This window comes from Dermacentor silvarum, chromosome 2 (assembly GCF_013339745.2).
Source record: "Dermacentor silvarum isolate Dsil-2018 chromosome 2, BIME_Dsil_1.4, whole genome shotgun sequence".
Lineage (NCBI taxonomy): Eukaryota > Metazoa > Arthropoda > Arachnida > Ixodida > Ixodidae > Dermacentor > Dermacentor silvarum.
In genome coordinates, this window is record NC_051155.1 from 192,740,937 (window position 1) to 192,767,257 (window position 26,321).

General features: G+C 45.8%; 1 protein-coding gene across 1 annotated transcript in view; it reads left to right on the forward strand.

The window, feature by feature from the left end:
• The first annotated feature begins 399 nt into the window (after positions 1-399).
• Positions 400-26,321, forward strand: part of LOC119442362 (titin-like) — a 49,823-nt gene continuing 23,901 nt past the window's right edge. Inside the window, 5 exon segments of the mRNA XM_037707217.2 lie at positions 400-451; positions 4,618-4,846; positions 6,051-6,359; positions 11,889-12,055; positions 12,722-12,872. Coding sequence (XP_037563145.2) covers positions 4,696-4,846; positions 6,051-6,359; positions 11,889-12,055; positions 12,722-12,872 — 778 coding nt within the window. The 5' untranslated portion in view covers positions 400-451; positions 4,618-4,695.

The window sequence follows — 26,321 nt, forward strand, 5'->3', positions numbered from 1 at the left end:
GAGCGAGGGCGAAATACAATGGTTGCGCTAGTGGCGACCAGCTCGTCGCGACCCGGAATGGGGTCGAGGACGGACCCGCGCGGGCGCCCAAAATATATCCAGCTCCCGGAGGAGCGATGCTTCCTTGCCGACTTTCGCTTTTTTTCACCCGCGACTTGTCGACTCGGCAGCGGCGTCGACGAGTAGCCAAGCTGCTCGGGGTCCAAGCCTGGTTGCCCCCGCCTGCCTAGTCGCGTCTCTCAAAATCCGAGACCCGGTTCGTTTTCAAAAATAGAAACCCTCCCTGCGGTCGAGAAAGGGTGTGGTCACGTGACCGTTACGTCGCTATGCTTTGAGACCCACGTGACTCTAAGCGTCACAGTCCACGCCCCAAACACATGGTCGCCGACTCGGCTGGGCGGATTGCTTCTTTTTTTTATATGTGACCCGGAGACGCCGGCTTAACCGCGGGGTAAGTCACCTTTTGCACTGCTGTCTTTTCCTTCCGAAGGCCTCTGAGGAGAACTTGTGGGCAAAAGAAATCTTTTTTCGGTATATGCGAGACTTTTACTCTGCCAATAACTGTGAGAGAAATCCCTGACAACTATTCCCCAGGCACACAGAAAGCAAAAGGCAGTTGTGGCCCTGCTCGGTAGTTAAGATAACCGTCCCCCGAAAATTCCAGTGCATAAGTTAACTCCTAAATAATATAACCTGATACTAAATACAAGACATCGTAGTCAGCCGAAGTTGCAAAAGGATCGGAAGTTTGTTTCAGCTTCTATTTCGAAACGCCGTCGTAATTTTCAAAAAGACCGAAGGAACGTGTGTGACAGCGCGGAGCCTGTAATTTGATGCCAGTCGAATTCTATAGGCGACGTCAGTACACCGTAAAAGCTTCTCGCATGCACATCAAATTTCATTCTTTCCATGGCGGAAAACGTCCACGTCAACCCGTTTCCTTGCGCTTCGGGTAATCCATGCATTGTGACCTGACAGTCGAATTCGAATGGAGCGCCTTCCTACAAATTGAATTGCTCGACGTTGGGATGTCACAGTCTTCCTCATCTTCTAAGTGTCATCTGAAAGTGCCAAATGTCAAAAGATGTGTAACGCTTGTGATACAAACGAGTGAGGACACCGCTTTTAGAGCAATATCCCGGAAGTGCCGCGGTTATATTTGATTCTAGGTCGCCTTCACGACAACTTAAGTAAAAGAAAGCCGTGCACGGACTTTCGTGTTGCGGGCTGTAGGTGTTTAAACTTAAGGCAACAAGGAATTAGCAAAATTTGCTCTCCAAATGGGCTACTCAATGTTTCAAAGTGTTTATTTTGGAGGCTGCTGCTCTTGCTTATTTCTTCGTAACAAAATACCGAATTGAAATGCAATTTGTTCGTACGCTACCAAAATTTCAGGAATACAACTTTAACAACTCACTTCCGCACCATCAGTTAGTAGATAAAGAAACAGAAATATTTATTTTGCTCCAGGTTCGAATTTTACATATTGGTAGAGTCTTCCAGATCAAGATGTGCTGGACCAGAAAGCGCCACCATATTCGTCGTGAGCTTCCATGGAGAGTGATTCATTTGCTTCAGGAGTGGGGTATGGTTCGGAGGGCATAATATATGTCCTGTAATCGGTGTAGAGTCTAGGAGAAAGCCCACAGCTGATGCGCTGTATTGGGATAGCCCTGGCAGTGTGAGCAGCGCGGACTTCCGGAAACGTTTTATATAGGGCGTACAATGTGGGTCGTGGGAAGAGAGGATGTTTGTGCTCTCCGGAAAAGTGTGGCCTCTGCTCTGTTAAAAATGTAAGATGGGGAATTAAACAAAATGTTTACCAATCCGAAAGCAACATTGTGGGGGTTACGAGACGCCTAGTAGGAGCCTCCGTTCCAATTTCGACCACTTAGAAACAGTCCTTTAACCTGCACCTAAAGCAGTGTACCCGCGAGTATCTGCATTCCGGCGCTGTTGGAACGCGGTTGTTGGGGCCGGAAATAGAATGCGCGAGCTCGCGTTGAACAGAAGAACTCGACAACCACAGAGCAATAGCAGTAGGTAGCTCCACATTACTGTTGTGGTTCGCATTTTAAACAATAATATGAAGATATGTACATGTTCAGATAAAGCATTGTTTGGTGGTTGGCGCAGTTTGATTAGAGAGGGTCCAAGAACTCTGCGGCACTAAATTAGCAGAACTTTCCCACGCATGAAGTGTTGCCGCATTACGTATGTCAGATGTTCTAGTATTAATTACTTGTGCAAAAATTGCGCTTGCGCTATTTGCTTCCCGCTTATGCAAGGGCGAATGAGGCCTGCGGTAATGAATGAATGAATTCACCACACCAGAGGAAGAGAATTTCTGGTTTCCTACCCTGCACTGGACGTACGACAATAATGGGGAGAGTGAACACGGCCGTGCACGAGGAAATATGCACTGGAGTAGAAACGGTCACTCAGGCCGGTGCACTTCGTTCATGAATATTGCTGATAGAAGCTTAAGTAGACGCGTAACCTATCTATCTATCTATCTATCTATCTATCTATCTATCTATCTATCTATCTATCTATCTATCTATCTATCTATCTATCTATCTATCTATCTATCTATCTATCTATCTATCTATCTATCTATCTATCTATCTATCTATCTATCTATCTATCTATCTATCTATCTATCTATCTATCTATCTATCTATCTATCTAACCGTTTTCACGCCTGCCTGGGTCCCTGGGTAGTCTGTGGTCGAATGGTAAGCGCGTCGGGCAGCTGTGCTGAGGTAACAGAGTTCGAAACCAACCATCGGCTCAGCTTTGAGTCACTGAGTACGTGCCAATGTGTGCATACATGCCTCTCTTTAACAAAGAACTTTCACGCCGACTTGGGTCACATGCAGATGGAAAACTGGGTAGGCACCGCTGTTCTAAGAAACATTTTGACGCCGACTTTGAACACCGGATATGTGCCACTAGGTCTGTGCTGGTCGTCAGTAAACCTCCGTGATGCCAACTAGGGTCACTGGGTATCTATCTATAGGTGTGTGCCGCTCTTAATGAAAGTCTTCGACGCCAACTTGGAGTAACTAGGCATATGCCACTGGGAATGAGACACCCCTACAATGACAAAAAGGATCTCTTCGATTTATCCGATTCTGAGCGGAACCGAACCCGCGTCCCAAGGGTTTCTCAAGGAGAGCAACCCGATGCATTAGCAGGCTGCGCTACGAATGCACTGGGTATGCACTGCTTTTCAATGAACGCCTTTTACGCCAATGCTTTGGCGAGCTCCGCCATGAATATACGGGGAATGTGCCGCTTTTCAACGAACGTCTTTCACGCCAACGCGTTAGCGAGCGGCGCCATGAATGCACTGGGTATGTGTTCTCTTCAACGAACGTCTCGCCAACTTGTGTCACTGAGTATGCGCCACTGAGGGTGCGGCAGTCGAGGGCACCATTCTCAGCGTTCGCAAGCACCGGCGTGCCACGCTTCTCCTCCCGGAGGCCACGCGCGGCCATCTCGGCAGCGCCAGCAGCGCGAAAGACTAGTCCCACTGCAATACACGCCTCATACATAACTTGTCTAGACGGTGGCAATACGTTGTATGGCTATATCGATTCGATGCTAACGCATTACCATCGTTAGTCATCGTGAGATTAGTGCTACATAATTTTTTTCTCCAGTTTCTCTTCATAAGTTCTCGTAGTAGTTCTATGGGTACGGAAATGGGCGTGCTCGTGAAATGTGGGTGCAGATATTTATACATGTAAGCACTCCAAATCGCATTAACCACGTGCTATTCATATACGATCCTTAGCAGCGATGCATTGCGGAAAAGTGGCTACGAATGTAGATTTCAGAATCTACGTTTGTGGAAGTTATCCGCGTACACACTTTGTAGAATCAAGTGGAAGCATAACTATACGCCAACGATTTCCTTTTTTGCGATCCCCATTTGTTGTCTGTACGTGTCAAACCAGATCGATCAAACAGATGACTAGTTTCTCTTTTTTTTTTTTTTTTTTTTGCTTGGGGAGCATGGAGAGGGGGGGGGGGGGGTGTTACGCTCTATTGTGCGTAAGAACATCCTGTGCCTGAGAAATCATGAATTGAATGTGAATCTTTACTAAGTTTGGTTTATTTGCTTGCCTCATTGGACGATTTCTAAGTACTCTAGTAAGCACTACCCCTAGTCATAGTAAACTGCAGTAGTAAAGCGAAGGAGAGGTAAGGTACTGATTATAGAAATTTTCATGACAGTGCCTTCTTCAGCGTTCCATGGCATGCACATCCTAGCTACCTGAGAGCTTTCCCTCGTATGCTTGCAACATGTTTTCCAACCAAAGCCTGTTGAGCACATGCAGTATTTACAACATAAGATAGCTGGCAGTAAATGAAATCATGTTAACCAAAATTACAACTCACTTAATGCATAATTCATCCTTAGAACAGCGTCCTAATAGCGGCATCATGTTGCTAGAAATTTACACGCTAGTGGAATTAAAATCCATTTGTATCGAGCATCTCATGTGGCACGCCACGGGCATTTTTTTTGCACATATCTAAACATCTCCGTCGATATCACTCTACTGAAATCATTTTATTATTCTTTCTTGTTTTTTTTTCGTATAGGACCACCGTAGAACTCAGCAGAAAGCATGCGAGGGGCCACGACGTCGGAGTGCTGATGTGGGTTCCGGTGGCTGCCGGATGGGCATCTGGGCTTCGAGGGCACGAGACGACAACATGCAACTGACAAAGAACGGTCCCGTCGATGTAGCCTCCTCCGACGGGAGTATAGAAGACGAAAAATCAGACATGGCGGACCATTCCGAGCCGTCCTCATCGGCCGACTTGCATGGTAAGAAGAGAGATGGAAGAAGCACCAAATGCTCTGCTCAGCCGCGTGTTCGCTGGCAGTGGTTCCCGACAATATATACAAGAAGAGGGAGAATGTGGCGATTTCAATATTTGACTGAGATATTTCAAACTTTCTTCACACCACAGCTGAGCTTATGGGGTGCTGCAATTATCTCACTGTAGAAAAACAAAGCAAGTTGCATGGCAGCTCTTACACAGTTCGTTAACGTACATCACGCTGAGTAGAATGCTGTCTTTCTCTCTGAAAGATATCGGCGCTCGCTCAAGAAAGGCAAATTGCATTTCTCATTTGCACTCAGCGTATATTCATGCTGTAAACGCGAATGTTGTTGGTGTGCAAGAATGTCGGCTTGAAAACTTACTAGCATGTCTAGGTTTCCGGTATGACTGCCTTATTTGAGCACTCTTGCAAGTTTTAATGATGCACTTAGCATTATTTGGAAATTAACCACGATTTCTTGAGACAGTACAACCTGTTTTAACAGCGAAGCTGTTTAAGCCAGCCGTAATTTGCGGTTCGTGGTTCGTATCAAGAAACTATGAAGAAAGAAAAGAAAAGAAATTTTTTGTGGACAAATTCCGAAGATGGTGCAGTCTAACACAGCGGTAAAAACCGCACGGTGGTACGGTATCACTGTGAGGTGGTACCGGTGATAAAGGTGGTACCGGTGGTAATGGCACCGGCCTGATGCACTAGCCTGGTGCCGGTATTGTGCGGTGGTACACCGTACGGTACCGCATTGTGGCACGGTGAAAAGGCGAGCATTCTGGTATTCTGCTCTGGTAACAGCTAGCGTTCCGAGACGCTGTCGTTGAGACACTGCCCCTCTGGCCGAAGTAGCAGACGATGTCGCTTTGGAAGCTGCAAGGGGGTACCGAACTGGTCTTTGAGGAAGTGACGCTCTCAGCTAGTACCGGTTGGCTCCCGCGTACGGGTAAGGCACGATGGTAAGGGGAGCACCACTGATAACACATAGTGCAAAATAGTGCCACAAATACCCACCTCACAAAGCATGCTAAAGGCATTCTTGTATAGCAGCGGAGGTTGGTTCTTCATAATTTTTCTTTTTGTGGTATCAAAAGCAGCTACGTTGATTATTAATGTGACGCTCGGGTCTACAAGGAAAAGGCGTAGAAATTCGCAGGAAATGATGTGTACAACTCCTTCACAATAATCCTTGCAGACTCTGGTATAACCGATACCGACGACGAACCTTGGGGCATCAACGTGATACCACCGGATACTGTAACACTACACTGGGGACCACCGGCGCGGGGTGCGATCCAGGCGCTATCGTACATCGTCGAGAAGCGGGATCCTTCCGACCAGGATTGGGTGCCTGTTGTCATTCTGGATGCCGACATCACCAGCTACGTCATCCGTGATCTGGACTTGCGTTCCGAGCACTGCTTTCGAGTGCTGGCCAGGAGCTCCATGGGGCTCACGACCGTCCTGGAGACGGATCGACCTGTGCAGCTGCGAGAAGAAGAATGTAAGTATAATGAGGCGTCGTCGGCGAAAGAATATTGATTGTGTGGCCATATATGGTCAGCGCGGGAAATTCATCATTTACCTGTTGCTTTTCTTCTCTATTACTTTATATGTCTCGATATTTTTGTTCTCCACGTCGAAGACGGTAAACTCCAGGTGCAAGACGCAAAGGAACATTTGAAGCCGTAATAAGTCAGGCGTGCGTTATTTTCAGGCGGGAATCCCCAACCAGAATAAGAAGATTAAGAGCAAAGCAAGCTTTCTCTTGGTTGATACACCTTGAAGAAAACAACAAATACATCAAAACATACAAGAAAGGACACAGGGTCAGTGCTGAACCACAAGAGCGTTGCTGCGAGACCTCGAATATAGAGGTCTCTGTGACAGCATGTAGGAAACATGCGCCCGTCCTGCAGTGCCATCAGCGCTTTAGCAAGCAGCGCCGCCTGTGGTGGAAACTTTGCCTGTGTACGGCATGTAAATCTGGATACAGTCTGTAGAAGAACCTTGACGGGCACTTTGTGATCAGCGTGTTCTTCGGTGGTTTAGTACTCTTACAGTTCAAAAGCCACCTTTTCAACTTTAAAGAGGCCCTTAAACACTTTTTATCGAAGTGGAACAATGCATTTGAATTTAAACTGGACTATTTCCGCAGTACTTTGCAGTAAAAAAGTACTTCAATGCGTTCAGCAGAAGCGCACTTCTTGGCAATAAAAAAAAAAAAAAAAAACGCTTAACCTTGCACTCGGTCATGCAACGCTTGAAACAGCGAAGCTGGGCAATCGCAGGCCAGCATTTTCCGGAAGTGCGTGCGAACTTTTCATCTTATTACTCATGATGATGATAATTTCTTTTCGCGCGTCTCTGACTTACGGCCGTCACTGTGGTTGCATAGCGCAGCGTGCAACACCGACACCGCGTTGCAGGAGACCCGCTCTGTGAATGCGTCTCTCTCTCGCTCTCATAGCGCGCAAAACCTCTTCACTTCGCAGAGCACGAGCGTACGAACGCGCCAGCTGTGGACTTAGGGCCCATTCACACTTGCGACTAGGCGAAGTCGCGCGACCAAGTTGGTCGCAAAGCGACCAGTCGCAAGTAGTCGCAAATGGTCGCTTTTCTCGAAATGCGATCGTTTCGGGCCAGTCGCTCACTGCTCGATTTTTCAGTCGCGCGACCGCAGTCGCAGAACAGCTGAACCAATCAGATGCGAAGGAACAGGACGTCCGTATACGCAGACGCTTATTTTACGCGGCGATGACATTTCAAGCAGACGTGAACGGCATATCGTGATACATTTCGGTTTAGCGACTCATCGGTCGCATTTGTAAGTGTGAACAACGTTCGTCTTGAGTAGTTTTCTGGTCGCCAGTCGCAATTGGTCGCGCGACCTCACCTAGTCGCAAGTGTGAATGGGCCCTAAGACGACGATGCTCGAACGCAATCATATGGTTCGCATAAATGCGTGTTCTCAAAGCCTGGCTGTATAGCCTAGTGGTTACGACGCTCACTTTGGGACCGGGGGTACGCGGTCTCGAATCCCGCCTCGGCATCAAAGTTTATTTTCTTCCTTGGTTGTTCCTTGACACGCACCACAAATTACGGCTGGCTTAAACAGCTTCGCATGTTAAAAATCACCTTTGATCCTCTTCGCGGTGGTCCCGCTTCCTCTTCAATGCCTTGCACTGCGAGAGCGGGGCATGCCCAGAGCGCTCCCCCTACTGAACGTCACCGTGGCGCGCAGCTCAAATTTGATTTTGGTTGTTCACATAGATGCCACAGTTTCCGATTTTGGCGCCTACTGATGCGCCAAACGCGATTGTCCTCAACGAGCCGCAGTGCGTTCAGCGAGCGGGCTCGTCACGGCACCCCGCGGCAGCCGTGGTATCTATACGTTACGTAGCAGACCTCACCTATATGCAAGTGTAGTGCGTATGCGAGTGTTTGCTTTGTGCACGAAAGGGCTGAAAGAACTCGCTCGCGCTCATGGTGCATGCTACGTAATTCGGACCGGCTTTGTCCTACGCTGGCTTGACCGACGGATAGGAGCCACATCCAAGTTGCGCATTTTGAAGCGCTGTGAATGACGTAATATTAAGCGATGTCTGCCAAGGCGTCTAGCCAGAAGCGGCCAGGAGTGAGCGCGCGTTGACAAATGTACGTGTGGCCTGACCTTAAGTTTCGCGTGGTTCAATGCTAGCTGAATGTTCAAAACTAATCGAAATTCGCTAGACCCAATGGCTACGACACCGATAAGCAGGGTTGCCAAAGTTTAATTCCGGCGCGGGCGGCGGTGGCCGAGCGTGGGCCGACGATTGTCGGCTTCTTCCGGAAGCGGGTGAGGAGAAGGCTTCATTTGAAATGAGAGTGTTTAAGAAATATGTGAGTTCGCGCTTTGCTTCTGAGCTTCACGTGCCGCGCACGAGTGCGAAATTTGGCTGAGATGTTCAAAGCAGCGTATGCTATCGGCGGACTGCGTATTTTCACCGAAGCCTTGGGGTGGTTCACGATCCATTTGAACATCACAAATCCTGGCTCACGTATAACTCATTGCATATGTACATTATCAACGTCATCGCGAGTCAATGACACTAAGTGTGCATAGCGGCCATTCAAAGCACAAACAATGTAACAAGCGTCACGAAGAGCACTTGGCGAGTGTGACATAATCGATTGTGTGTTGCTATTTTTGCGCTGGCTTTTAGGATACAGATTTTCGCACATATTGCGACGGTGGCCATAACCCGGGGCCGTAACCATGGGCTCCCATTCACGTCTTTTATTTTTCACCAATCGTTGCATTCGCATGCACTTCTTACAATGATGTTCGTATAACAAGCAGCAAAGGCCGGCCGGAACGACAACAAATATTGCTTCAAATCGCTGCTGAAAAGAAGACAACAATAACTACGTCGATTAACCCACCACAGGGGAGGGAAGATCGGGTGAAACACGCGGCCGAAATTCAATGTTTAACCTCATCGTCAATGGCCTTGCACTGCTGCTTGAAGGAGCTTGGTGAACTGTGAAGCGTGCGATATAAAGAAGGCGATGGATGCCTTTTACCTCTTCAAAGGACAAGACCAAAGCTATCAGAATCCAAAGATGTGCGTTTGCCAGCAAGCAACAGCTATCCACGGCTTTCAGCGTTAGAGTCACGAAAGTACAGCGACTGAAATCGCCGTGAGTGTACTTTGTCGACTATCGTTCGCTGTTTCTGCAGCCTGTCTATGAATACCACGACACAAAAAATTTCTCCGGACTTTATATCTCGATAAACGGACGATGATACGAGATCAGCACCAAGAGCAACCATAACATCGGGACTTCAATGCGACAAAGCCTGACATCTGCTGAGAACCACTAGGCGGTCGTGTGTTTCTGTCCATGGAGGCACCGATAAAAGGCGCTGGCAGCACCAATTACACGCATATATGTCATTTTGCTCAGATGCTGACGTGTCCTCTGAGTTTTCTATTGGCATATGTCTCCTCCGGGCTCTTTATCTCTTAAGCACGCAATTAGCTATGCAGATAGTGTTATTTTTATTGTTCAAATTAACAAAGAAGTTGCTTACGAAATGTAAAATGTCTAAAGCCGTCTCGCAAGATGCGCATCACTCAGTTGGTTGGTCTGCCGCTATATATGGTTCATACCTACTATGGTGGATTTGTTAAGAATCGAACAGGGGTAGAGAGATAATTAGTGGTAAAAAAGTAGCTCTAATGAAACATTTCGATAAGATGAAAGGATAAGTAGTATAACAGTGTTTTCATAATTTAGCAGACAAAAGATCTTGAATCAAATATAAATACCTCAATGGCTGCGCAGAAATCCTTATCACAGTATCCTACAGAGAAGACTCTCAAAGACATAGTATTAAGAATGTAAAGATTTAATCCAATACGGAGAAATGGTCCTTCTAAAATAGTTTTCTTTAACGATGAGAAACGGTGGCATAATACGAAGAAATTATCTCAATGCACCCAGCACTTTTTGATCCTCCTCGTGAGTGTCGTCTCCTTCACCCACCGAGCGCGAAGTTAAAGGTATTGGTAGCGCCGTTATGCAAGCCGTCATCCGACAGCCTACAGGCTTTCTTTATTTCCGACCCTTTATCCCCCTGCACCAGCACAGTATATATAGCATTTCGGACGCAAGTCTGGTTCTCTTCCTTTCCTTCTCTCTTTATCCCTCCCTGATGAAAATAATTTTATGATGAAGTACAATCAACTGAATTTGCGATTATCTGAAGGTTACTGAAAGCAGAAAAATCTAAACGATTTACATTCAGCTGAATATGAGACCTAGTCAAAGTTAAATTCTACCGCACCATGTAGAAGAACAGTGACCTCACATTTGCTGCTAATTCATCGTTCTTATTCTTAGGAGCAGAAATTTTCTTCTACATGCTTTGTGCCGGATACTCAACGCGATGTTAGAAATCGTAATTATCTACGGCGTCGCCACGTTGAACGCGTTTATTGCTAAAGTAACGCAGACTTCATCAATTTGAATCATGTTATCATTATCACGCGAAAAGATAAAGTATCGTGGGCGTTCGAAGAGCTGCGAGAAGACAGCGGCATCCCTAGGAGGAGGTGGAAACAAATTTATGGAATAATAGGGAAAATCGACAAAGCAGTCCGCACTAGCGCCCTCTTTTAGAAGCGATCCTTACTGAAGGTCGACAGCAAGCATTCAGCCCTCAGACATGGTGCCGCCATCAAGCGGAATCGACGCAAACTAGCACGCACCGTCGGCGCGATATTCGATCTTCGCGTGGCGTTGACTTCACCCTCAGCGTTCGGAGTTTTCCGCTTCCCTAAATAATGCTTGTTTGAAAGCAAAATATGCGACGCGCGCGAACGCTTCTCGCTATGTATCATAATCAACAGTAAAGGCCAAATTAGTGCGTACTTCCCCTAAATAATACCGCTCAGTGGCTCGTCCAATAGTTTACACGATCACTTGGCTCGAATGCGAGAAAAAGCAACACCTGACGTGCAAAAGTTTGGTTGTGAGATACTACGACACGTGCTGTCACCGAGTTACGTGAATGTATGTTTATTTACTTCAACTTCCATTGACATTTAAGAGCTCTATTTTCCGCATTTTAACAACCGTTGCTCTTTCCCTCCTCGGGGAGGACTACTAAGCCCTAATTTAAGTACGAAGATAAGTTAAGACAATTTTTTTTCTCGTACATTTATGGGAGGCGCCATAAAACACGTCAGCCCGTACTCTGGAACTACTTACGTTATTGCGTAGCACTTTTTGCAAGATGATGTCACACACGTATTCTCTAAATGGTTCGCATTTACTTTGTACAGCACAATATCATAGATGACATAAGCTCTATGAAAAGAACAAAAAGATAAAGAATAAACAAATGAAAGAGGAAATATATGGCAATGAAAAAGTATATAAGTACTCGTGCAAATGTGCAATTTTTAATTCAATAAATAAGAGTGTTGTGGCCCTTAATAACATTGCTGCAGTTGAAATGTAATCAACCCTCGTTCAATTTCAGCGCTAGCAGCCGAGCGACCCGATCCGCCTTCGACTCCCCTGCTGGTGGTTGTAACGGGACCATTCTCCATGGACGTAAAATGGACGGCACCCTTGTATGACGGCGGCCGTCCTGTGCTCGGATACGTGGTCGCAGTGAAGGAGCCGCGAAGGACGCTTTGGATGGAGGTGATTAGTCTCTATGTTGCTAGCAATCGTGTAGCGAACTATATTTCAAGTAGCTTACGTTAGATTATCTTGAAATCCAAATGATTAGACGTTGTCGGCAGAGAAATCTGAGAATCCGGCTGCTCGTGGCACGCACATCAAGCCCGCGTCATAAAAACGAATAATGAACTTCTATGTGAGACAACAGTGTAAGGTAAGCAAAGGAAGTTTGAAGATATCACGCTTTCATGAAACAAACAGGAGATAAAATACTTTATAATAACCGCGCCCTTCCTCTTATTATTCAATCAAAGAACCTTAACCAACCAAGCGTTATGTTTTCACCTACTGTACATCTACCAAACCTGAGGCTGCATGAAGTACGCAAAAGCTTAGCACCTCAGCCTGCTCTATGCTGCTGCGAAGTGACAGCTCACTTGACTGCCTCTGGAAATAGTGGTCTCGCATCCATCCAGGGAGCTCTTTCCTTATCTGACCAAAAGGCTGCGTATTCCGGGGCTCCCAATATTTCGGATAATACTACGTGTAAACAACGCTCCCTTTGTCGTTAATTGCAGCGCAATCCAAATATGGAATGACAATTTTTATACAACTATGGAACAGTTTCGATACTACGTGCTCTAGTTGTGATACACAACCGCATAAGCACGAAACACACTGGTGCAGGTTAGTCAAGTGAACGCCCCGAATGTGAAGACTCAGATACAGGACTTGGAAGAAGGCCACGAGTACCTGGTTCGTATCTACGCCTGGAACGAGGTTGGCGTGAGCGAGCCGCTCGAGACACCCGAGGGCACCAAGATTGTCCGACCGCCCGGTGAGCGACCAATTAAAACACGGATGTGATGACGAAAACGCGATGGCATGCATTGACGATGCAAGGACAAGGAAAATTTTATAGTTCAGACTAACACCTACAGCATGCCGGATACTGAATATCAGCTGCACTCGCCATTCAACAGTTCTTGACAATTCTTGAATATGGCAATGTTTCATGAACATTCTCAATATAAACACAGTGTTCTCGGCAGCAACTCTCACATATTATGCTTCCGCACCTAACGGAGAACCTATACGACTCTGCTCTGTAGATCGCTAATAGCTTTTTTTTTTGCGGTTGGAAACGTTCACTTCGTTTCGCTTAGGCTAATGCATACCCACGCAAACAAGAATCGAGACTCCGCCAGGCTACAAGAAGCACTACGCAGCACGGACCTGGCGGAACAGCTCTGGGCCGTCCAGCGAGCCCACGATGCGGCCAGGAAGCTGAAACTCCCGGTCCCAACGTGGGAGTAGCCCGCTCTATGGGGCCTTGCACCCCGTAGCCCGCAGGACCTTACAATAAAGTTATCCCATCCATGCATACCCAGGAAATTTTAGGCATTGCCCCTACGGCCATCTGTCGAACTTCAATGCAATGCACCACCGTAATTCAAAGGAAAGCATTTTTAAAAATTATATTTTTAGTAACGTACTCATTTATGGCACTTATTCATAACTTTCCTGCTGTGTTATACCAGTGTTTTAATTCTGACCAAAACTCTGCTATAACGCAGCAAAGACGTTACGACTAAGTGTAATAAATATGCATGTTAATAAAAGGCCGTGCCCACTCGACATTGCTGCCTAAATGTTGTTGAAATGCGTGCGGTTTTCTGAAGTATCGTTCTTTGAAACCACTATCCCGAGAGTTCAGATGGTGCAGTGCGGTGAAGTTCGACAGGTAGCCGAAGGGCCAATGTCCAAATTTGCTGGAAAGCGCACCGTTGATGCGAGTGACAGGTAGCTTGATATTTAAGCAGGTAATCTCAACAACAAGTCAGCACTTGGCAATCATGTGCTGTTTGTGGTGTTTCTATTTACGTGTACTAGGGTACACGTGAAAACAGACTGGACGTAGTAATCTTTCTTGTTATTCTAATTTCATTACTAAATTTATTGCGAACTTGTGTTGATCTAGCAGATTTTTGCCTCGATGGTGTAACGCGTGATCCTTTAATCAAATCAAACCAAATCAATTGTTATTCATCTGGGGAACAGAAACGAAGTTACGACATCATCCTAACTATGCCTCATCCCCCTAGAAGAACTCAGCAGTCTGGGATACTGGCAAAGTTGACCAGAACATATACGTACATAAGGTAAAGTCATCATCAGCCTACCTTTATGTCCACTGCAGGACGAAGGCCTCTCCTGTGATCTCTGATTACCCGTCGTGCGCCAGCAAATTTCCTAATGTTATCACCCCATTTAATTTTCTGCCGTCCTCGACTGTACTTCCCTGCCCTTGGCACCCTTTTTTAACTCTAATGGTCCACCTGTTATTCATCCTACGCATTACATGGCCGGCTCAGCTCCATTTTTTCCTCTTAATTATTTGCTGCGCTCTCGAGGAATGGAGACTCCATGGTGTAATTACTCGGCCGAGAGCTATCCAATAAAATAATAAAAGCAGGAAAAAAATTTCAGTGGGTACCACAACTCTAGCTATCAGGACGAGGAGGAATAAAGAAAAACCTTCGTTGCAGTTTAATTCCAGTTGTGCTTTTCAATTGAAGGGCAGTTTTCTGCCTTTGAAGATAAAGACGGTAGGCCCACACGACTGAAGCGCCCGGCTGTGTACCTGGGGCTGAATCCACTAAGCTTTTCATTCGTAAGTGCTTTTTGCCAATGGTCGGCTAACTTCGCTAATCATATATCCATCACCACGATTAGCTAGAATCGGTTCCTACAAACAGTTCAGCGTTAGTACATTTTTGTAAATACGGGCTTGGTTGCAATAATACATTTGTGACAATGCAAAACTGCTCCTCGGAGGTCAAAAATATTACTGCTGTCATTAGGCAAGTCAAGATGTAAACGAAGTAATTTTTCGTAGCTCTTAACGTTTCCTAGGTTAGTTACCAGGGAACACGCACAATTTACATACACGATTCTTTCTCTCCCTCTTTTTCCTCACTTCGACTTCTTCAGTACCCTATATGATTTCTTTAAATGAGACATACAATGTTTAAGTTCAGCGCTACCGTTCTCCCCGTAGCTTTTCAGTGACCGGGCTTGCAGTTTTTTTTTATTACTTTTCTTTTGGGAACTGTGAAACGTGGAGTGGATATGTACGAGTGTATTGAATAAAGTTTCATGGCTCTGTCACTTCATACTCGGTTTGACCGAGACATTTTAAGCACCTCTTCACAGGTTTGCACGTGTGGTGCGCCCACTAAAACCCGTGCCATTTATTTTTGCGTTTAGCTAAGGACAGAAATTTATAACACAAATATCACAAAGACGCCATAAAGCCGTACCTCTTGGCGTCATAAAGCAGTAGCTCGCCGCTTTGCTCCTACATATTAACTGTCTCATATGATTTTGACAACTGCGTTTGACAGCCCGGCATGGCACATCGGCCAGGCCGCGTGCTCCCGCATCGTCTTCGTCTTTTAGTCGCGCCTATATTGGCGCCACTACACCTTCACTTACAGGCTGTCATAGATTTGATCTTCAAAATTGTTTAATAATGCGATACATATCACTTCCGTTTATCAAGAGCCCTCTTGGCATGAAGCCACGGTTGGCACGATGATGTGATAGACAGCATGACGCCCACGTACAGGTGTTCCCGACCGATCCAATTTATTCATGGCAACGTGAATCACCCGGTTTATTTATGTATTTCTTTTTTGCAACCCGTGTAAAGAAAGAGGTCCACAACTAGGCCTGTAGAGGCGTCTGAACCCGGTGACACTCCCCAACCACACTGCAAGATGCGGGCCAAGAATGCCACCGTTATTTTGGACGCGTGACGGAAAGCTTCCCACAGAACGATGACATGACCGTGTTACGCCGCGGCTGCCCTGAATGAGTCATCAGCGCCTGAATTTAGGCCGCTGGCAACTTAGAAATGTTTACACTGTGAGAGAACACTAATTGTTGTGCTTGATGCGTATGGGTACGCGTTTCCTCGGTATAATGCATTAGGATACGGGAGTTTTTGGTGTACGAATTATTCTACATAAAGGAGCTGAGCTATATGTAGCCGTGTATATTAACGATGTAGATTTGGGCTGTTGCGGCGTGTCTTGCTTTTTTTTTTGTTTTTTGCTCCTTGTGTGTGGAGATGTTGAGCTGAACCCTGGCCCGGACACGCAGCTTACTCTGCAAATGATTCTGGGTGGCCAAAAAAGTCACAGGCCTGCGTGGCACACGCAGCGCAGTCACAGCGTAAGCTGAAGAGGCGGCTCTATGGGAGCTTAATTTTTGTCACCAAGCACTACAGGGTCTTCGCGGTGAACTCTCTTCGCGGTGAAGTCTCTTCGCATCGTTTTCACGACAACAATTTGAACTTTCCGCCCGGCTTCGACGGCGAGCTGTGGATTGTGCCGCAACACGTCGGGCTCTGCACAGCTGTCTGCTGAGCCCGACGTTGGCTGGTTGCAGCCGCGGGAGTAGCTCTACGATTCGCTTCTTCAGCAGAAGTCCCTACCTTGCGAGGAGGCGCCATAACGTGTACCGAACAGTAAACACAGGCATCCAGACTACGTGGTGCACATGTCACATCCCTTGACCCGTGGCACAATGCGATGCTGTTGATGATGATGACGATGATGGTTTATTGGCATCCCCTTCGAAATGGGGTGGTAATAAATAGCCACCTTGCCTACTTGAGTTAAGCAGGTCCAGCTACATGCAGCATGCAACTGCTGATATGCAACATCTACATGTCCGGACACCTGGCGGAACATAGCGCAACTGCAATGCAATGTTCGCACGTATCGACGCTACTTGCGCGCATGTCACATGGCTTGACAAATGGCACGATACGATGCTTAATGATGATGATGATGATGATTTGATGGCATTGCCTTTTTAAACGGGACAGGGACAAACAGTCACCTAGCTTGCTTGGTTTCATCAGGTATGTTGTACATGTTTTTCATTCTTGCATTTTATATATATCCCCTTAATATTCTTTTTCTTCCTCAAATCTTCCCTATCTAGCGTGTACAACTACCTACGCAACTGCTACATGGCGTGCCACCTGCTGTATCAGCATGCAACTGAACCTCTCACATCGCATGATAAGAGGCATGCTACAGTGCTAATAAAGATGATAATGATGATGAGGAGAATTTATTGGCATCCTCTTTGAAACAAAGCGGTGACAGTCACCTAGCCAGCTAATGATGATGATGCTTATTATTTAGTGGCGTATCTTTTGAAACGTGGTGGGGACATAGTCACCTAGCCAGCTTGATTTATTCAGCGGTGCTCGGTGGCTGGCCCTGTCCTCATCTGCCAATTCCCCAACTGCATTACCCGATGATGATTAGGCCGATGAGCCACCACTCTTTCAGTAAAGTTTTATCATCATTCAGGTACACAATATATATTTTTCTGGCATCTTTGAATACATATATGGCGTGCCACCTGGTGTAATATGTAAATGCAATGCACAGTGTGCTCGTATCGACGCTACCCGGCACGCCTGTCACATCGTGTGTTTCCTCGCGCGCTAGGACGCGTTTATAGGGCATTTTTCCGCTGCAAACTAGCAAGCGCTGGCGTGGCTCAGTGGTAGAGTTGCTGACTTCCGCGCAGTGGGCCCGGGTTCGATCCCGGCGGGGACTGGGTAATATTTTTCTCATTCCCGGCGATAGTTGCTACGGACAGCGGACACCACCGGCGGCGGCAGCGGCGGTGGTGGACACCATCGCCAACCGAAACGGCTTTTGTAATGAGCCTATAACAGCTTACGCTGTAAAAGAAATTAAAACAAAGCTTCAAAGTATTGAGACCATTCAAACAGAACAAAACTCAGTGTTACAAGCTCTAATCGAGAGAATGAATTCCTTGGAGACACGGGTTGCTTCCATGGCGAAAGTTGAGACGGAAATACGAGAATGTAAAACAAGCTGTGAAGCCAATAAAAAAACCTTAAAATTCCTGCTATGCAAAGTTGACGAGTTGAAAAACGGAGGCAGACGTAGCAACCTTGGGTTTTACCGTGTGGAAGATAAAAAAAACAACAAAAATTAGTCGGCTGCAGAAAAAATTATTCCGGAAGTGTGCAAAACAAATCTCGGTTTATCCCTCCCATCACTGGAAAGAAAGATTACACCGAATTTAAGCAAGGCAAAACACGACTTGTTACTGCAAATTTTCTTTGTTTAGGGAAAAGGAGAAAGTCACGCAAAAAGATTCAAGGACACAGTCATGAGTGTGTCCGAGGTTATTCGGAGAAATTAAGACAAAATAAGTGGTATCTCTGTGAATTCGCAAAAAGCAAAACAGACAGCAGCGATAAGGTGAAACTCAGGCACGCCGTGCAGCTTATCAATAATACAAAATGCTTCTACGATGACGCCACCAGCCAAGTTGTACGCTTGAATGACCACGCAGTAATGCACTAACGAGGCTTTCTTATCTGTTGGTGAATTGTCGTAGCGTAAAAAATAAAACAAATGAATTCTGTAACCTCTTGTACACTGCCAAGCCGTCAGTAGTTATTGGAACAGAATCCTGGCTGGCCAGCGAAATCGGCGATAATAACGTATTTACATGCTACCGGAAGGACCGCAATAATGAGGGGGTGTGCTCATACTGGCAGACAAAAATGTTCAGTCATCCCGGATAAACACCGATTGCGGATCGTGTGAAACAGTGTGGTGTCAGTTGAGGCTCCAAAATGGTAAAACCTTATGAATGAATGAATGAACTTTTATTTCCCTTTTTAAGAAAGGGGAGGAGCCGGGGGTGAGAGAGGGAGGCCTGTGTGCTCCAGTCTTAGCACCTTCTGCTGCCAGACGTCCGCCTACCAGTCGTAGTAGGCGGACCAGTAGTCGTGGTGGGCGGTAAAATGAACAAACGAAAACCTTATCATTTGTTCATTTTACCGCCCACCTGGAAGTTCAGCTGATTGCCTTATGAAACTAACTTCCTTGACTGAATCAATTACAACTGGTTATTTATTTGTTGGCGGTGACTTCAACTTAAGAAACATCAACTGGCGCCAGTAATCAAACATCTCAGCAGCCGGAGGTCAATGATGCTCTGGTGAATTTCATGAGGCTATTTTCTTTAAACCAAAATGTTCTTTAACCTACCCGAGGGGAGAATATCTTAGATCTTTTGTTCACAAACGATCCTGAAATACTTCAATCAACACTGGTAGTACCAGAAATTAGCGACCATGAGGCTGTTTTATGTGAGCTAAATCTAGAAATCGTGAAGGAATATTCTATAAATTGCCGTATCAATACAATTACGAAAGAGCTTACATTACAGAAATTAATTCGGCACTAAATAATTACTATGTTGTGTTTCAAACAGTCGCAGAAGCTTGCGGCGTTGCAGAGCTCTGGTCGTACTTTAAAGAAAAAGTTTTCGAGCTTCGCGTCCGCTTTGTTCCATCTTGGATATTAACATCGAAAAGAAAAAGAGGCCAAGCATGGTTAAATGTGTCATTAAAAAGGTTGTTAGAACGAAAGCAGAGAGCTTATAGAGCGGTAAGACAAAAGCAATCTACTGATTGTTTCCACAACCTTAAAATACGAACAAAAGAGGTAAAATCGGCACTGAAATAGGCGAAGAAAGCGTTTTTTGATTTGTTTCAGAATAATATTAGTCAGAATTCAACAGAACTGTGAAAATCTATAAAAAAGAATAAAAAAAGATAACTTATCTGTTCCACCTCTTCTGCAATTTAGAACTGAGGTCAGTGATGCTGCAGATAAAGCTCAGTGTTTCAATGCACATTTTGCCTCAATATTTACTAAGCAAACGAAAACCAGCAGTGGTACAGCCACGACTTCAGCGATTTCAGCTTCATCCACAGAATATACTTTTTTTTACCTGAAGGGTATAGCGATGCCACTGGAGAGGTTGAACGTTTCTAAGGCTTGCGGCCTTGATGGTTTACCAAATGCTCTTCTTCGGGGACTGCTCGCGTTCAATAGCTCCGTTCTTGAAAATAATATTTGAAAAAATCGCTGACAGATAGTTCTCTTCATGATAATTGGAAAGTCGCTTCAGTAGTTCCAATATTTAAGTCCGACCTTCGAAACAAAGTGTCAAACTACCGTCCGATTTCACTTGCCTCAATTTCCTGCAAATTTATTGAACATATTTTGTATTCCTATATTATCAAATATCTTGATAGTCATAGTTTGCTAAATCCCTACCACACGGATTCCGAAAGGGGTTGTCATGCGTCACTCAATTGACCGAATTCGCCCATGACATTGCCGCAGCCTTAGGTAACAGTACTACTGTCGACTGCGTTTTTTTTTTTTAGATTTTCACACTGCTGTCGATACTGTTCCACATGATTTGCTTACACAAAAACTGTACTTTTATAACCTTGATCATCGCATAATTGCCTGGGTCGCGGAGTATCTGCATGCGAGACGCCAAATCGTAATTGTGCATGAAGCTGAATCCAGTGTCATCGATGTGACGTCAGGCGTCCCTCAGGGGTTGGTCTTAGGTCCTCTTCTTTTTTTACTCCACATTAATGATATAAATGAAAATATAGTGTCTCAAATGAGAATCTTTGCATATGATTGTATCCTGTGTAAAAATATAACATATAATACTGACCATGACGTGCTTCAACATGACCTTGACACTATATATGAGTGGTGCGCCAAATGGAAAATGCAGCTTAACTTGGCTAAAACCGTGTTCATGGCGTTTTCAAGGAAGCGTTTAAAGCTAGTATCCACATACACAATTAATAATACTCGTCTGAAAATTGTGCCAGAATAGAAGTATTTAGGTGTCTATTTCAAGTCATCGCTCTGCTGGCATCGCCGTGTAGATTATACGGTTGGAAAGGTCTGCAAATCCTTAGGATTTCTCGGTCGAAATACGCTTTCCTTTCCGCAAGCTACCTGGAAGCTCCTTTACAAAACTTATGTACGGTCAGTACTGGAGTACGCCAGTACGGTATGAGATCCGCCAACTAAAACTGATAAAGAAAAACTTGAGGAAGTTCAGATTTTGGCAGCTCGATACGTAATTGAGAAATAATTTAAACATCCTAACTTCAGTGCAACAATAGCTAAGAAAGTCTTAGCTTGAGAATCATTAGACCACCGCAGAACCAAGCTAAGGCTCAAAATTTTCCATAATGTATACTATTCCTACATTGGCATTCAAGCAAAATATAATTGTATCCTCAAACTACATTACGTCTCCTCACGCCTTGACCATGCTCAAAAAAGTACGTGAGTAGAAATGTAGGACGACAGCATACAGCAACTCTGTTTTTTTGAACACCATTCGCCAATAAAACCGTTTGCTGTCTGCTATTACGGCTATCGCATCAAATGAAGTGTTCTATTCCACTTCGAGCCAGGTCACGTCATTTCATCGTTAGATTCGAAGCTGTTATCTGTGCGCAGCTGCCACGCTTCATGTGTTTCACAGTGTACCCTGTTTATGCTTATCTTTGCAAAGTGTTCCTACGTGAAATACCCGTTTGAAGTTATATGCTGGTATCTCTGCGTGTGCATGTTCACTGCGTTTATGTTTTCTTTTGCTTCATAACACACTCTTGGGTTTTAAAACACACGTGCAGTGCGTCGATATATGTCATTATTATCGGTTATGTTGGTGAAGACGATGCTGTTTTTCTAATTCTGTTGCCTCTGCTGCCATATATCTCCATTTCTGTGTTATGCTATGTGTATCACCCCCCCCCCCCCTACATTAACGGTAATGAATACTAATGAATACATTAGTGGTAATGAATACATTAGTGGTAATGAATACTAAGTAAAACCAAATAAATAAATAATGGAAGGATCAATGGAAGAAGGATCAATGGAATGAATTTTATGGAGGGATCAATTCTCCTTAATGCGACCATAACACGGGAGCGTTACCCTTTAGGAACACTTGGTGCTTTGCAAAGTTAGAATGAACTGTTAAATTAAACTTTAGACGTCAATAATCACATTCTCGGTAACTTCACCGGGCCAAAATTGAGCTTCCAACAAGCTCGGGCAATGAGGGACCAAGGAAGCAAAATTTGTGAGTGAGCATCGCAAACATAGTGAGCCGGGACGAACTTCTTCGCCCCACTTGGCCAATTCCACTGAGTTCAGAGACCGTTTGCAGACGCAGATATTCTGATGTACAGAAGACACAGCGTACTTACAGAGAAAGAACCATTCGAATGTCTCCTCCAATTGTCATGCATTAGAAATTTCATTCTTTGTTTTAGTTATATGATTACAAAGAAATTGTTGGACGATTTAAGTGCGGTGAGGTAGCTACAGTGAGGTGAGAAGTACAGGTAAATAAACCCCTATATGTATGTGCACGGTTTAGATCTGAACATAAGAAGTTCGTGTGACGTTAGCAACTATAGGCTAAATATTCATACTGAACGGCCCAGCTACCTGGAGATCTGTCAACTGGAGACGTATAGCTGCTCGTGCTCACAACCTGGAAGATGTGTGCTCACAACCGGGAATTTATACATTCGAACAAAATTATCCACAGTCTATTATGTCATTTCGAAATTATTTCCGTTTCAACCACAAAGAGTTTCTTGCTTCTCGGCGAGCTATGTTTCAAGAGTTACATGTACTCGTATATATCAAGGTAAACCAAATGAATGCTCGTTTTTTGTTCCTATGAGTGCGATTCAATGAAACTTCCACCTCCGTTAGAAACAACGACAAAAGTCGTGACTCGCGTCACCTAAGCTTATATACATAGCTGCCGAGAACGCTTCTAGTAATCTCGAGGATCAAGAAAAGAGAGAAAGAGAGAGCGAGAGAACCATCAAAGCGCTGTTTTCATTTTTTTAAGTCTCCGTAGACTTCACAGCCGCTATCAGCGTGCACAGTCGGAGTTAATGTCGGCGGCGCGTCGGTGTTCGCTGACCCGAGACAGGTCTGCGACGGTTCGAGTCGTCAACGCCGCCCGAGCGCGCAACGCACGAGCGAGACGCGCCGACTCAGCGCGATCTAAATGAGTGGAGAATGCTCTCCTGGGCTCGTGACGTGCACGAACACCGTCTCGGCCAAACAGGACCCCTCCGTTGCTTCGCTGTGGGCGGCCGAGCGATCCGGCGGGGTGTGGGGGAGGGAGATGGAAAACACTGACTGCGAAGCATGGAGCTTCCTCAGACCCCCGCGTTTCAGCCCCGGCCCGTTTTTCCCCTGAATCAGGGTTTATTTCTGGAGCGCCAGGGAGAGCCGACACATCTCTTTCTCTCGCCTCTCCTACCGTCGGTCGCAACTGCCGTGCACTGCCAAGCCCTTCCCTCTCCGCCGCGCACTTTCTCCAAAGCCTTCTTCTCTACTCTGTTGCGAGCCACATATCCCTGCCCTCGGCTGGAGCCGGATAGATAGTTGCGTTCGGGAACACCGTGTTCGTGTTGTGTTTGCTCTCCGTTCTACGTGGGAAGTGTGCGCGTATGTGTGTGCATTGTCGACGTCTGTGAGTTTCCTGCGGTACACATCTTGCCACGCGAAAGACGCGCTCGGCGTTCGGGCTACTATCGACACGAGTACGAAGGAAGGAGGCTTACGCGCCGAGCGCAGTGTGTGTCCCGTCGGAGGCCCAGCGTCAAGGTTCCCTCGCATCGGCGACCGCAAGAGACTACCTAGACCTTGTGAGCAGAAAACCGTGTCGCTTCGCAACATCCTCCCTCCCAGATTTCCTTGACGGCGCCTTCGCATGCAGCGTCAAGTCCCACCGCGTGGGGAAGCAAAAAAACAAAAACAAAAAATGGTTGCACGACCCGGTAGCTTTGCTTTGTCTTGTTTATGAGGGTGCTCTGCTTCGGTTGCCTCCGCGCACTTTGAGACGGTTTTAGCTTTGAGCTGAAGTGGCGCATCAGTGCAGTAAAAAGGCGAAAAAATAAAAATAAAAGACGGTGTCAAGTTTGAGTCGTCTACCTCAGCATCCAGAAGACAGGCAGCTTGGAAGCGTTTCTATCTTTAATTGCTTCAAGCCGCAAGCAGTTTTCTAGTGAAGGTCAATGCGTTTTTTGTGGTGGCCGGAGGCTTCTTCTTCTCAAGCGGGGACTGCGAGGGCGTGAGACATGCTTTCTATATAATATTAACCATTACTCGGTCAGAATTGAAAATAATAGCCTTCGGTGGAAATAGACTGCCTTTTGTGCATTAAAAATGTCGTAGACGTCAGATTTCGAACTAGAGCACTGCACTCTACGTTCTAGAAATGTATCACTACGATTTAGAAAAAAACGATAAAGAGAGGACGATATTCATTTAAGTGATAGCTGGTTCTGTTTGCGATAGAAATGGCTGTTTATACCCGAGAGAAACGCCTGATGCCGGAGATACTACGCGAACAAACAAAAAGAAGAGGGGGAAAAAAGAAAGAGCGTGAAACAAAGCCCCGCGCAACGGAATGTATTGAAAAGTGAAATTTTAATGTCTTGTGGTCGAGCTGCTTTTAATGATGAACGAAAAGTCCTATTTCGCTCAGCAACTAGCTCATGCGAAAGGGGTCAGTGAGAGTCGGCTATTAAACTTTCCGAAACTCCGAAAACTCAACGTACCATTTTTACGACCTTAGCCCCGCGTTCAGAAAAGTCATTACCAACAAAGTTGGACTGGTATAGGCGGAGCGACAACACATGAAAAGCAGTGCCTTGTTTCACGGTTTGTGCGGCGCACTTAAACTACGTTTGAAAAATTGGGAAAAAAAGTTCCACCGGTTCCTGTTATATTATGATTTTCCCCGCTGAATGTAATTTTACGAAGAAACAGAAGAGCGGAGGCCAACGCAGTTTAAAAATTAAAGCAGATAGCGTGGAAACCGTGCAGTAATCTCCGGTAATACATTCAGATCAGGCCAATTTATTGCACCGAGAGAAGTTATGGAGTTGAATGCAGCGAAGTCTTACTATTTTTAATCAAAACGATTGCAACGTTTGTTTTTTGGCCAAGCGGAAAGCTTTTCTTATTCAAGTTTCTGCCAAAGTGCCCGAATAATTTTTATTTTTATTCTTATCCTAAGTTATTGCTGAGGCAAGTTATATGAGAAGTGCAGCGCGACACCTTGGATTTTTGTACTAAATTTACGCACTGTACGCCAAATTCGTTTTTTTTTTTTTTACTGGCCACAACGGTACGAAAGTTTTTATCATTTGTGATGCAATTTGGCTCTGTAAGGTCATGTCTGAGTAGGTATGACAGACGGCCGATTATATCGCTTATTGGGTAGTGTAAATCTGGACAAAAGAAACAAAAATAATAATCGGCAGACTTCATTAAATTTCTCAGGCTCTAGACTAATTTACTGAGATGACGTACTCCCACCAACGGCAACGAATTTGTGTAAAACGCCTGCTATTTTGTAAAATGTCCCCAAGCTAAGCAATGACGACAACGGGACGCCGACTATCAAAGACAGCGAGTGCACCTCGCACTATATAAAGTTATATTGCCTAGGCGTACTGGTTTCTGTTGCCTCCGAGAGGCATGCACAGATGCAGCCACGCTCCGTGTCTGCGTCGCACATGCTACGATTCCCGAATTAATGGTAAAGTGCGGGAAATACGCGACATATGTATATTTGGCGCGTACGGCTCCCATCTGCATATGACAGCAGGGTGTTACGAAGTCCGAGGTCCGAGCGGCCACGACGGTTCCTTGTCTGGTGACGTGCCGATAGAAGGAGAGGCCCAGAGAGATCAGAAAAGGGTTTTATATACAAACGTACATGGCATTTTACAAGAAGGGCTCCGTGATATTGGAGCCGTCTACATGCTAACGTCTCTGCATGTCTGAGCGTTCACGTCTCCGAGCGCCTGCACAACACTCAAGTCCCACTTTTTATCAGTTTATTTCCCCCTTTCACTCGTCGAGGGATTTCAGTGTGGTTCTTCTCGGCCATTCACAGTGGTCGACCGTTCGCAAAATCCCGCCCATCATATGGCGCCGTTCCGCCGGACTCCGCCTCCAATGTTGCTCGATCGCCCCCGCATACCAGGCAACGGGTGGCACCCTGGGAACCAAACGTCGAAGCTGTTCCCACGGAAATGCCTGAGGTTGGCACCTTGGAAGAATTAGCGGCCTCTCCATAACAGTCAACTTGTCAATCAGGAGACTGGCCTCCGCAGAAGCTACCGCCGAGCCCTGTCGTAGTCCGGGCGGTTGCTGGTGCTTCACAGAAACACACCCAAAGCGACGCACGAGGCCTATTTCTCATTGTAGCCTGGGGTCTAATTGCTCGTCCATTAGTCCCAGATGACGGTGACGCTCTGCGGCCTCGAGAAACG